General features: G+C 44.7%; 1 protein-coding gene across 3 annotated transcripts in view; it reads left to right on the top strand.

Moving 5' to 3' along the window:
• TMEM245 (transmembrane protein 245) overlaps nt 1-14350 on the top strand; it is a 71215-nt gene that overhangs the window by 43963 nt on the left and 12902 nt on the right. For all 3 annotated transcript variants that reach the window (XR_015060754.1, XM_085891198.1, XM_085891197.1), the window contains one exon: nt 324-469. Coding sequence is in view for 2 of the 3 variants with exons in the window: in XM_085891198.1 (XP_085747324.1) it covers nt 324-469 (146 nt within the window). In the remaining variant the exon portion in view is untranslated. The remainder of the gene's footprint in view (nt 1-323; nt 470-14350) is intronic.

Raw genomic sequence — 14350 nt, 5'->3', positions numbered from 1 at the left:
AAAAATTATTGTATCCGGATTGTGATCTTCACCAAGATCGAATCAATTAGTCCTTGTCACACACCCAACTTGCACATCAAATTTATCCGAATCAGTCCACAACCTTTTGAGATGTCCTGCACACAAATAAACAGACGGGGGTGAAAACACAACCTCTGTCCATCGCAGATGGCGGAGGTAATAACTTGCTTCACAAAATGACGTGATTTTGGGTTTAGTAATTAGGTCGTGAATTTTTTGATGACCAAGATCTTGACGACACATGTGTAAGCATGTGGAACGATGGCATACTGTATGACTTTTGTTTGCCATCTTTCTGGCAGGTTATCTTCCTGACTACGCTCTTCTACTTGCTGAGTGGCAGCAATGAGTCTTATAGGCCAGTCAAGTGGGTCATCTCTCTGACGCCCCTCTCGCAGAGCAGTTCCTCGGGTCACATCCTCGGCCGGGCAGTGGAGGAAGCCATCAGGTTCGAGCAGTTGCAGGACTCTATTTCCATCTGAAAAACACTACCGGTTACACTTGATTGTTTAGTGTTTCTTACCTTTTATTTTATTTTGCAAAATGTCTATTTTTGATTAGCGGGAGTGCTCAGTGTAGCCGGGCAATGCCGGGTCCGTCCTCCCATCCCTTCCCCTTCCTCATCCCACCCCTCCCCCTGCCTCTTCTGATTAGTGGAGGTTGGTTTTGGGGCTTCCCACTCTCTGAGAAGTGTACAATGCAAAAATGCAAGTTAGCTCCACAGCTGACTTTTAATACCCTCTGCAACCACCACCAGCTGGCGCTACACGATACACATTTACGTCGAGAATTTTTGTCGACCTTCCCTCCCGAACCCCATCAACTATAGATGAAACCAAGTAGCCCATGTTCACCACGAGGTTGAACCTAGTCCATGTGGCAAGTTTGGTTGCAATTGGTCCAGTAGTTTTGACGCGATTGGTGTTATGCAGAAAGACAGACAGAAAATGACATTTATTTATTAGATAGGTTTCACCAAAATATCAAAAAATAAAAAAGCACTGCAGTTTAGGGTCTAATTCGGCCTTCCTTTTGGTTGTGCTTCTTCTCCAGCAATTACATTGCCTATAAAAATGGGATTAATTTAATCCATGCATCACAATGACTTCTTGTAAAAATGTTTCTCTCACCAGACTTCATCAAAAGCCAAAGATAAATGATCAATTTTTGACTCGCACTATTTTCCCATGCATCCTAAGGCTATTATAGGAGTTTGGGTATTATAGAGTATTCATTTTTGGATAAATATTGAGTATTATAGCAAAATTATCCTGGTTAAAAGAAAAATAGTGATATTGTTGTGGGGCCGGGACGTCGGCCGCGACACGACTGCCAGACGGAGCCGCAAGTCAACTCGACCGATCGCTCGGAATTCAAATCGTACTTCTCCGGAAAAGTCCGGAGAAGTTGGGTCCCTTTTAGACCGAAATCCGCCAATGGGTAGACCACGTGGGGTAGGGTCGATTGCCAACTTCAATTTACCTAAGTACCCACATGGTCCAACTCCCGGGGAATTTCACCCTCGACGGAACTCGGACGAAACCGAGCCGCTTGGCAAGCTCGTTCCGTGTGCGATCCCGAGCGGTTTTAATCGCCGAGAACATTCGGACCAAATTATCCTGCAACCACGGCAATGACCAACTAATCCCTCACACACACGACATGCTCAGTCAATGGAAGAATGGACACGACGAGCTGAGAACATTTAACAAATGGGGTTTATTTATAATAAAGCAATGGGGGCCAAGGGAACACAGAAGACAGAGCTACACCGAATATCAGAGATGCAATTATATTTACAGCACAGGCACTTATACAATTTTACAACTTATTGGACTGGCGCCACACACACACACACACACACACACACACACACACACACACACACACACACACACACACACACACACGCAGACAGAAATGGACCCCACAGGTCTTTATTCGGCTCTCCAGTCAAGGAGGATAGTCCGGCTGGGAGTCAGGATAGCCGGCTACCTGGCCGCGAGCGCGCGGCTGGACGTCCCCTTCTTTTCAGAGTTCCGGACACCGTCATCCGGGCCAGCTCAGCTGAACCTGACCTCGAGGGATCCTCCGGCAGCTGAATCTGACCACGAGAGATCTTCTGGCGGCTGAACCTGACCACGAGAGATCTTCTGGCAGCTGAACCTGACCACCAGAGAGAAAGCTAGAGAGAGATAACGGGGGAGCGCCAGAGGGAGAGAGATTGAGCCAGCGTCAGCGAGACAGATCCAGATCCTCTTCGAGATCAACCCGCCTTTTATCCTCCCCCTCCCGCTCCGATCACCCCTCCTCTTCTCGCCACTCGCCTTCTCATTGGCCGGAAACAATCGTGCAATTGCCTGCCCGCCCTCCATTGGACAGGCGCAGTAGGCGGGGCACTCCCACTCCTCTGGGCGGAGTCTCCAGCGGAGGCGTTTGTGGCTCCGCCCACCGCCTCACCTCCGACCGCGTGTCTAATGGCGACCGTGTCGAGTTGGAGACGGGGCGGAGAAGATGCCCGCTCCCTGCCGATTGGCTAAGGAGGGACGCCATGCCTACGCTAGACTCCGTCCACGCACGCGCCTGCTGGCTGGCGTGCGCACGAAGAATGGCGCGAGCGTCATGGCATCAGGATGGACGTGAAGATGGCATTGTTGTCGTTGTTGCTGTTGCTGTTGTTGTCGCGGGAGATGGGGTATTCCGATAACAAATCGCAGCGCAGTTACACTTATTCACCCATTAAACCAGGGGGAGGAAGCTATCTATAAAACATGTACTTACCGAGATAACTGAGCTGAAGGAAGCTGTATGTTGTGTGCGATAGATTTCCAAATTCGTAACAATATAAAGGCAAGACTTGAGAAATGATGCAAGTGCTCCCCAACACCTCTGGGCTATGACGAAGTACTCATAGCATATTACGTGGACCAGAACCGAGTACAAACCGCCTATTTCCTGTTCCGAGATTACGAAATCGTTTTTCTAGATATTTCTGACATCATATAAAATTCAGTTTCCATCGACAGTGTGGAGGACTGTGTTGTTTGAGAATATCGGAGAAGTGACTCAGAAATATATCTCGAACTCCATTGAGCGTACACCAGATCTGTCTGCGGATAATACGTATCCACAGGCGGTGTTAGGGGCGTGCAACCCATGCAATTGCAAGGGGCCCCAAGACAACAAGGAGCCCCCAATACCAATATCTCGGGGCCCTCACACGACCAATCGTGGTCGACAAACTTTCGAGAGAGGGTTCCGCCGAGGGTGGGAGGGGTCTCACTTTGCCGACAAACCATATCAACTTGTGAGTGGTGATAAACACAGTGCAAGCCACAAATGGAATGTTCTATCTCAAGGAAAGAAAGCACTGTCATGTAATGAATCGATTTTCTTTTTTAATGTTTTCCCCTGATGTTTAACTCGACAGGACTATTACAAGACTAGGGGGTCAGGTTTGCAGAGAAAGCAGGTTCAATGGAATCGTAACTATGTTTAATGTACACAAATGCAACAATAATCACAATAAAATTTGTATATTTCTTAATGTTAATACATATAGATATTGTTCAGCAAATTTACGTTACAATTTATTGTACAATAACAAAACAACCCCTCATTAGTAAATGGACTAACCCAATGCGCACAGCGGAACGTTGCAGTTTTTATAATGAGAAGTGTGTCAAATTAAAGCACCTGTCCCGAGGATGAAAGGAAACTACCCCGGCAGTGCTGAAAAGTGGCAAATATCTCAGCAAAAGCCGAAAAGGGTTGAAAATCAGCCCAGATTAATTTCTTTCATTACACAAGGAGCAGAAGCAGAACCAGAAAAAATGTCCGAGGCCGAGCACACCTGTAAGTGCTGGTGCTGGTGCTGCTACAAGAGGACCATCCAGAGATGCAGAAGCAGACCATGCCGAGGATGAGCAGCAGTCCCCGGCCGGGGCCTCCCCCTCACCTGAGTCTGTGCTTGATTCAGCTGGAGGTACAGTGGCTTTGTTACAAAATGACCCAGCGCTTTGGCCGGAAAAAAAATTAGTGATGCACAGCACTGCGACGTTGTAAGGAGAAGGCCAACTCAAATCATGGACATTGATTTCTCTCAAAATAATGATGCAATTCCATGCCACTTCACCAGGAAAAATCACTTCATGAACATGAAAAATGGAGATAAAATTTTGACAATGTGTCTGAGCTATTTACACAATCCTCTGAGTCAGCGTTTTATTTCTGATGCACTCTGTTTGGCAAATGGGATAATAGTATTTCTCGAAAGGGTTTCAAATCCTGGCAGTGGCTCTCTTGCACACTGAAAGAGCATGGACACACAGAAACGCACATTGTGAACATGGAGAGCTGGCACCGACTGCACGTTTGGATTGAGCACCGGCACAGTAATTGACAATGCCAGCTCGGAATTTACTTTGCTTGAGCAGACGTACTGGGAAATCTGTCATGACAAGGCTCATTGCTATCGCGTGCCATCTCGCGCAGTGGAATCTATCTTTCCCTGGCTATACAATGAAACTACACGATCCGAAAAATGGGAACTTTATTGGCAAAATTGAACTGCTCGTTAAATTTGACCCAGTCATGAATGAGCACGTGAGAAGGGTCAAGAAAAAGAAAGTATCTGACCACTACCTGAGCAAAGACATTTAAAATGAGCTCATTGTACTAATTTCCGATCAAACCCTCAAAGCAATAATAGAAAGAGTGAAAAGGTATTTTTTCCATCGTCATTGACCGCACTCCTGACGCGAGCCACACCGAACAGCTCTCAGTGACGTTGCGCCTCGTCAACTGTGAGCTATCAGTTGGGGGAATCCATGAACGAGCATTTTCTTGGATTTCTGGATGTTGACGACACCACTGGAAAAGGCTTGGGTGATAGGCTTTTAGGACACCTGAAGACCCTGAACCTCGACATTGCGGATTGCAGGGGACAGTCTTATGACGACGGAAGCAACACGCATGGGCAGAAGCGAGGAGTACAAAAAAAGGTGTTGGAACTCAACAAGAATGCCTCGTACATGCCGTGCAGTAGTCACAATCTCATTTTAGTGATAGCCCAATGACTTTGCAGCATTGACAATCGGTGAACTTTTTTGGTGTGCTGCAACGTTTATACACCATTTTTAGCTCTTTGTTGCAACGCTGGTCAATTCTGAAAGAGAACATCACTCAGTTGACCATGAAACAAATCACAAGATGAGAATGTCGAGTCGACAGCGACAGCGACAGCCAACAATGCCTGAAAATAGCCTTGAGCAGGATTTTTTTTTTCCCTTCCATTAGTGGACGCAGCTCTCACCAACCTGAATGATGGATTCTCACAATTGGAATGGTTTTATGATTTCTTTGGCTTTCTCTACACCGTCAAATACATGAGGAAGGTAATTGAGGAGGGTACCTTGGATGCTCGGTACAAAAGCATGGAACTCAAAATGGATGACGTTGACTCAGAGGACCAGGCAATTGAGGTGCAATCAGCTGCAAATACCCTCCCACACCATGTTTCTTCTCTTTTTCAGATTCTGGACCACATATATAAGGAGAATGTGCTGGACCTGTATGCCAATTTGAGCATCGCTCTGCCTTTGCCCCTGACCATACCAGTCACAGTCGCATCGGGGGAACGAAGCTTTTCCTGCCTAAAACTGATTAAAAACTATCGAAGGTCCACTATGACACAGGAACGGCTTACAGGACTGGTACAAGTTTCAGTTGAAAACCAAATTTTCCCCTCACTGGATTATGAAGATGTCGTCTCAACCTTTGCTGCTGGAAAAGCTAAAAGGTTCACTTTTAATGGACTCACTGCAGGATTGTCAGGTCAGGTCAGGTTGGATCTGTGACCTGCTACAGGTACCATGTAAACCTGCACTACTAACCTGTTTCATGGTCCAGTTGTCGGCAACGAAACCATCCGCCCCCCCCCCCCCGACAGGTTTTCTGGTGAGGAGGGTGAATAATATGGACACCCAGCAGGATTAAAAACAAAACATGTCAAAGGGTGGAGGAGCTCCTTGTGAGCCAACGGCGATCCATTTCTCATGCCCAACTGTGTCTGCGGACGTCCTCCTGCATTTGGGTTACTTTTTTTCCGGAGGTTGGTGTCAGGATTTGCACCCCGGCCACCGTAAAACTCTTGATTCTGCAAAACCCACAAATGTAAGGAAATCTGCAAACCCATTCTGTGGGAGTACCTCCTGTGCTGCTGCCCCTCCGCAGGGCAGCTCACCGGATGATGGGATTGGAGCAAAGCCTTCGGTTGGAGCAAAGTGGTTGCTGAGAGACTCAAAAGAGATTTGTTACCTGTATCGTCCGTGAGTGTCAGCTGTGGCTGTATGGACATGTGACTCGTTTTCCTGATGCTGATCCTGCTAACCAAATTCTCTCAGCGAGGGAGCCTCGTGAGTGGAGGATGTCAATGGGCCGACCACGTGCCTCGTTGTTGCAGCAGGTTGATCAGATTCTCAAGGAGATGGGGATGGGTCAGGCAACTGCCTGGGAGATGACCAGACGGAGGCATCTGGAGTACCGGCGGAAAGTGGATGCAGCAACGTGCTGCTCTGGCGCATTCTCCCATACCTGACCTGACTGCAGGAATCATTGCAGGTGTATAATATCGTACGAGTTGCCTTACAAGGAACCTTGATGCAGGAGACAATTCAATCTATCAAAGCCTGTGCTATTATTACCAACATATGGTTGTTTGTCCCTACTCTATCCTTTTAAAATTTAAATGCTGAACGTCAAGTAAGGAAGCCACACGTACCATTTTTAAAGTCTTTGGTATGACTCGACTGGCGTTCAGAACCATCGACCTCCCAGAATGATAAGGGACCTTAAGAACAATTTATGTTTTTTTAATCTAGCGAGCGGTGTGTGTGTGTGTGTGTGTGTGTGTGTGTGTGTGTGTGTGTGTGTGTGTGTGTGTGTGTGTGTGTGTGTGTGTGTGTGTGTGTGTGTGTGTGTGTGTGTGTGTGTCGATCACTCTTCACTGAGGCATGAGGACGTCAATATACTTGAGAGAAAAATGTTTATTAACTATTAATTTACATGCAGCCGCATGGAGAGCAGAAAAAAACCAGGAACACCAATTAGCAATTGAGGAACCTCGGAGAATGCTCCATCAGAATAGCAGAGTCACTCCCTTTTTATGTTTATCTTGCCACGTTGGCTTATTCCAGCTCACAATAGCCTGTCCGTTCATCAAAGGACCAGCTGGTTTATGTCCTTTCAACACCAGTATATCAAGTAGATCAGGAGGACCTGAGGTTTCTCTCAGATCCAGTTACACAATGTTCCCGTGGATCATTCGAGGTTGACCACATTTCTTATCTTGCAGGTCTCCCTTTATGAATCACAGAAAGCCAAGCAGAAATATATTTTAGCTAACTGTAAGTGAGTGGATTTTGCTGGGAAGAAACAAAAGCTTTCAAAAGGTTCAAATCCCAACGTGTGTGCGTGCGTGCGTGCGTTTCTGCCCCATGGCAGCACCTACATCAGATGAAACTGAGAGACGCACAGATATTGCACTTGTATAGCTCGCTAACGTTACCATACAGTATTGTTTTTGTTATTCTTCCATGTGTTGGGACCGTTTCTTTCCCCTCTCGCCCAGAAAAAAAAAGATACAGTAGCCTGATGCACAATTTATTGTTATATAGTTTTGAAAGATAATTTGCAATTGTACTTTTAATAGTATTACTGTTTATTTTCAAAGTTTATTCTGTAATTTACATTGAACATGTATAAAGGGCCAAGATACACACTACTTTTGCATTTGTGAGTTTGTGTTTACGACTGGCGGTGATGTTGGGGAGTTACCATTATTCTAATCACATAAAATAATTAAAAAATTATCCGACAAGAAACGACCACTTCCTTCGGGCTATGGAAGTGACCAGGGAGATCACATTATTATTACGACCTATTATTGTTCATATTATTATTTGGCAAGAATGTTAATCTTATAATGCTATTATCATTATTATTATTATTATTATTATTGTCATTTGAAGTGACCTTGGAAAAATGCTTCAATAAAGTGGAATGCCACTCAAGCTGCTATATTGCTATGGATCTGACGGTGGGGGAAATCGCACCCTACTCTTGACAGCCAAATGTTGAAGATTCGGCGTCACTTAACAGCACCGCCGTCTCAGGGGTTATAATGCTGGCTGGTTCGGCACAGGCCTCGGGTCACGTGCCTCAGATAACAATACCAAAGTACACCTGTGCCTTGCCAGTTGGGGAAATAGACCCTGGTTACAGACTGGATTTGTCAGAGACCGAGCAAAGTCTGCCAGTCTGTAACCATTTTGGTTTTATCTCCAAATCGAGCGGATTGTTCCTCAGCACGGCACAAATAAACTCAAGGCGGCAACTTTCATATGAATCAACCAGATTTATTGGGGACACATCGGGGAATACAACACAAGCAAAGCATTCACGAACGTTATAATTAATCTATAACCTGCTCTTTACTAGGGAGCTATGGATACGTGTTTCGAAGGGAGCCCTAGCGAGATAAGCCTTAGGCCTGGACAACATGCAGACAGGACACGGAGTACTTGGTGATGCCTCATGGATGAGGGGAAAGTGTCAAAGGCACGAATGCGGCTCGTGAGAAGCTTATGTCAACGGATTCAAGTGCCCAAGCTCGAGCACGCCGCATGGCAAGATGGCGCTCGTACTCCTTCTACCGGCACCACTCACGCATGCAGCCTCGGCGCGTCCAGCACCCGTAAAGTCGACGGCACAAGATAGGAAGATCTATGGTGTGTTCCAGCTGGTTTCTCACAAGGCCCAGTATACAAATCCAGGCCTGGCCTGTTCACCAGACTCGGCCAAATCGGGGTCTTGGGCTCTGCAGGCTGGGTCCATGGCCGAGGAGGAAAAGCCGGCCAAAACCACTCTCCATAAAGCCAATCGCCGACTCACACAAGCCGTTCCCCTTGCCTTTCAGGGCGGGCCTTTCCCACGAAGCAGATCGCTGACTCGCACAGCCGTCCCTCTCGAAGCAGATCGCCGACCGACACCAGCAGCCTCTCATCGACCGACACCAGCAGGCAGACCTCATGCAGTTCCTCCCTTGCCTTTCTTGGGGCTCGCTCTTTTCATGAAAGCAGATCCCAGACTCACAAAGCAGCCAGTTGCTTTTGCCTTTCGGGGCGGGCCTTACGGACCGCCTCCGAGGACCCGTGATTGGTCCATCACTCGAGATTGCAGCATTCCTCCGCCAATGGGTCACCGGCACGTCTTGACTGACTGTCAGAGCGCAGGGTGGAGGCTAGCTAAGAGGGGGGCAGGAAAAAGAAGAAGCTGCCTCTCGGTACACCACCACCGTATGAACACTGGACAGCCTGCTACATCTCCCAACACACATGTAACGTCCAATTACCGAACAACCTGGCGAAACATGCATTTAAGGGGGGATCTGGGCTAATCCTATACAGGTAGTCGTCGACTTACGACCTATGCGACTTACGACTGTTCGACTTTACAACCACTTTACGACCACGTAAAGTGGCCCCAAAAAAAAATGGTTTTTTTTTTGGTTTTTTTTTGTATGTAAAATATACGTTGTTCGACTTTCGACCAAGTCGACTTACGACCGATTGGTCGGAACCAATTGCTGTCGTAAGTCGACGACTACCTGTATTTAATAACACACTAAAGGCCATTTCCGCAACAATATGTACACCTTCACCTTAACATTTTTCCAAAGGCGGAAAAAGGCAATAAAACATGGGAATTCCTCCGGATTTTTTGCAGTTGAATCTAAAACAACATAGGCTAAGCGAGTGCGAAAATAACAAGGAGTCCCCTCATTCGTGATACAATTAAGGGTTCTGAAGCATCAGTCATGATACCCTCTCCCAACCAGACCGGGAACGGCGTGACACGGCACACATTTATCAGGAGAATTTGCGTCACCCCACCTTTGGAACTCCTGATGAGGTGGTCAAATGAAGTCACTACAACCTTTACCTTTTGACCTGTCGTCCCCTTGGTAAGTTTAGTTGGTTGAGATTGCATAAGTAATGACCGAATACATCAACGTCGGACAGACGAACGTCATAATGCTTATTTTAGTGTGATAACAGATTGACAGGGCTCACAGGGGCCCACTGGGCCACAATTGCATTTTGTATGTGGCCCCCAAATGACTAACGCTGTCTCCTACATAATATATATATATATATATATATATATATATATATATATATATATATATATATATATATATATATATATATATATATATATATATATATATATATATATATATATATATATATATATATATGTATATATATGTATATATATATATATATATATATATATATATATATATATATATATATATATATATATATATATATATATATGTGTATATATATATATATATATATATATATATATATATATATATATATATATATATATATACTTACGGATCTGGAAACGATACACATTCAAACATACAGATGTCCGAAAGGTCAGTTATTCCGTTAAGTACATGTGAGACAGGTCCCTTCGTTTTGTGTAGTGAGAGAATGAAAGGTGTGCGTTGCGATGTTCTTTTAGGTAGGTTATAACTTCCAACAAACCATCCAACGAACCCTCCAACGATCATCCAGCAAAACATGCAGTGAACCATCCAACAAACCATCTAAGACCATCCAACAAACAAACCAACAACCTGCTATTGAACAAGCGCTTCACTCGCCTAACCGGCGACTCGCTGTCCAAGGCAGAATCTCTGGCAGTTCCTTCTCGGCTTCCACAAACTTTGTAACTTCTTTTTGACAAGTATGAGCATGTGTGGAGTGGGGGCGGGGTTTTCCCTGCATGGCCGAAATCCCACACAGAAAGGGCGGACACATGGGAGCCCCGTCCAATCAGGGCAGACAGTGACGTCTGTTCCACTGAGCCCCCGCCCCGTTCGGGGAGGTCCATAAAAGTTACGACACCATCCTGAGTGCAGAAGGAGTTATGTGGAGAGGAGTCTCGAGAGTTCTGAGGGGGTTGGGTCATTGATTCTGAGTAAGTCTCTTGAAGGAGGAATGAGAGTTCTTTTGGAGGAGCAAGTTTGTTGGTGTGCGCTCTACATTTTGCTGCGTTCGTGGAGTTTTCCTGGGTCCCGTCCGCGACCCTGATCTCCGCCCTGGGACTCCGCCTGCCCCGCTCGGTTTCCTCCATGGCACGAGCCCCACGCGTGTGACTGTGGGCCAAGCCGCACAACCAATAGCAGGTGCCGCACCATGGAGCACTCCCTCCCTTCAACGTGCAGGTACCCATGTGAACTGCAACCCCCAGCTCGTCTCTCCCTCTCTTGCTGCGGGAATCTTTCAATAAATCATCTGAGTGTGGGCCCATCTTATAAGTAGAACTATTAAGTGTTTTCCATCATTGTAAATTATTGCTTGCATTTCCGCGAAAAGTCTTGCCCTGTGTCTTTTTTATTTGTGAATAAAACAATTGCAGAAATGTTCTCATTTCATTTCCGTCCTTTCTGGCATTGGTCCAGCATGGTTCGGATCTGAGTTTTAGCCGGGTTTTTATACCCGATAATCCATTCATCCTAGCCGGCAGTTCCCTCTACTGCATCTGAACCGGAGTTGGTAGTCGGTAGTTGGAACTCGACCGCAGTCGGTAGAGTGACCCGGTTCGAGGAAGACGTGCTGAGGGCGTGGTTCCCCGGTAGTCAAAATCGCGTTGGTTAATTAGGTAAATTGGTTCTCGACAAAAAGACCTTACGCTACGCGGTTGAGATATTGGCATCCACGGCCGGTTCAGCGACCCGCCGCTCATGGAATTATCCGGAGCGACGGCCTACAATTCCGGGGAGTCTGGTGTAAGATGACGTAACCTCCCCCACCGAGTGATCGTTCTCGCCACCGGTTTCCGGCCCGCAACAATATATACACATACAGGGTGTCCCAAAAGTCACCTAGGGATTTAGAAATTAAATAACATTTCTGTTTTTTTAATAATTTGTTTTTCTTTTCTTTTCAGAATTTAGATTAACATTTGGAAATTACCCATGGAAAGATTCACAACTGAACAAAGAACCAAAATCGTGGAATTTTATTTTAAATTTCATCGATCAATTATTCTCACCCAAAGAACACGCTGCCGACACTTCAATGCCAGAAAACCACCTTCAGACTTCATGATTCGGCGGCTGATTCAATGTTTTCAGCAATATGGGTCAATAAGTGACTTGCCACAATCTGGAAAACCACGTTCAGTCCGTTCGCAGATTAATCGTGAACGTGTACTGGACAGTGTTCAAGAAGAACCAGGAACATCGATCCGCAGATGTTCTGACCAGTTGGGGATGTCTCGGATGTCACTGCATCGCACACTTAGAAACGATTTGCACCTGTACCCATACAAAGTGCAATTGGTGAAAAAGTTGAAACCAACTGATCATCAACAACGCTTAAATTACTTAGTCCAAATTCAGAGGTTGGTCAATGAAGAAAACGAATTTGTTCATAAACTGATTATGAGCGATGAAGTTCATTTCCATTTGAACAGTTTTGTGAATACGCAGAACTGTAGGTTCTGGGGAGTAGAGAATCATAGGTCTATTCGTCAGCCTGAGTTGTATTCTCTCAAATGCACTGTCTGGTGTGGTGTAACGTCAGAAAGGATTATCGGCCCTTATTTTTTTTGACAGTGCAATGACGGTCAATAGAGAGCAGTATCGAGTCATGCTCGAGAATTTTGTGCGTCTTGCAGTGAAGGATAAACCTGAGATGTCGTTTCAACAAGAAGGAGCCACTGCCCACACGGCACGAGCCACGGTGGAGCTTCTAAGGCAAATTTTTGGACACCGAATAATTTCGCGAAATTCAGAAATTTATTGGCCACACCATTCTCGTGATTTGACGCCTCCCGATTATTTTCTTTGGGGTTACCTAAAGGAGCGTGTATACATCAATAAGCCCCATACAATTAAGTAGCTCAAGGACAACATCTGTGCAGAAATTCGAAGGCTGCAGCCAGAGTTATTGTCCGCTGTTGTGGAAAAATGCTGTCGAAAGAGCCCGTCTCTGCGACGCAGAAAATGGAGGGCATCTAAGCTGCATCGTTTTTCATAAATAAAGAAAACTTATCTCCATTTTGTAAATTTTCTTTTGGTATAAAAATAATCATAAATTATTTTAAAAAATAGAAATGTTATTTAATTTCTAGATCCAGAGGTGACTTTTGGGACACCCTGTATATATATATATATATATATATATGTATATATATATGTATATATGTATATATATATATATATGTATATATATATATATATATATATATATATATATATATATATATATATATATATATATATATATATATATATATATATATATATATATATATATATATATATAGTGGAGATGCATATTTTCACAGTTTTATGTACCCATACATAGTGCAGAGATCAATTGGTTGAATTAAAAAAAAAAAATTCTCCCACATTTATTCTTAAGCCTTCTTGTGCATGGAATAAATAGGTGCAAGTTGATCATATTTTGAATCAAACCAATTTCCCGTTTTCTTTCTTGAACCCCACGGACCCGTTTTAATATTGCTAAAACCAATATTGGATGGAAAGTACGAACAATCTCAAAAATGCAATGTTTACCTTCCATTCCACTCTCATGGATTCACACACAGAGTGACAGATTTGGAGCGATCTGTATCCGATATGCTAGGTACCGCTCTAGTCTGACTCCATGGGCTGGTGACGTAATGAGCTTTACCCAACCGACCAATTCCTTCAATTCTCATCTGTGGGCATCGTCGCTTCCTCTAGTCTTCCATTTGGCGTCACCCCAAATCAATCGGTCGGCCTATTCACTTTCCAATTCACTCTTCGACTTCTTACTGTGATATTTATCGGTACTTTCGAGTATTTTGAATGGTACAGTTCAATTCGGATTGTTTTCATCTGTATACAGGGTGTCCACAAATTGCCGTTCCAAATTCAAACCATAATTTAAAAAAATGAGTGAAATGGGATACCATGATGCTGTTTGAAGCTTGTGAATGAACGAACATTTCTAAAAGTTTTATTGTCAAGATCATCATATCGCATTCATCACCATTTATCATCACTTGGTCTGTATAAACCAGGTAACACTGTCCTTTATTGTGGGGACGCTATTTGCAGTAAATGTGACGTCACGGGCAACAACTGGAAACGAAAAAAGCAAATGAAACTTTGAGAAATTGTTGTGTTCTTTCTTAGTTGCTATATTCTTTCCAAATTTGTTGTTATTGTTTAATTGCCGGATGTTGAGAG

The sequence above is a fragment of the Eptatretus burgeri genome, chromosome 8 (assembly GCF_056783735.1).
Source record: "Eptatretus burgeri isolate ZD-2024b chromosome 8, Ebu_testis_v1, whole genome shotgun sequence".
NCBI lineage: Eukaryota > Metazoa > Chordata > Myxini > Myxiniformes > Myxinidae > Eptatretus > Eptatretus burgeri.
This window is presented reverse-complemented; position numbering and strand designations above follow the sequence as displayed.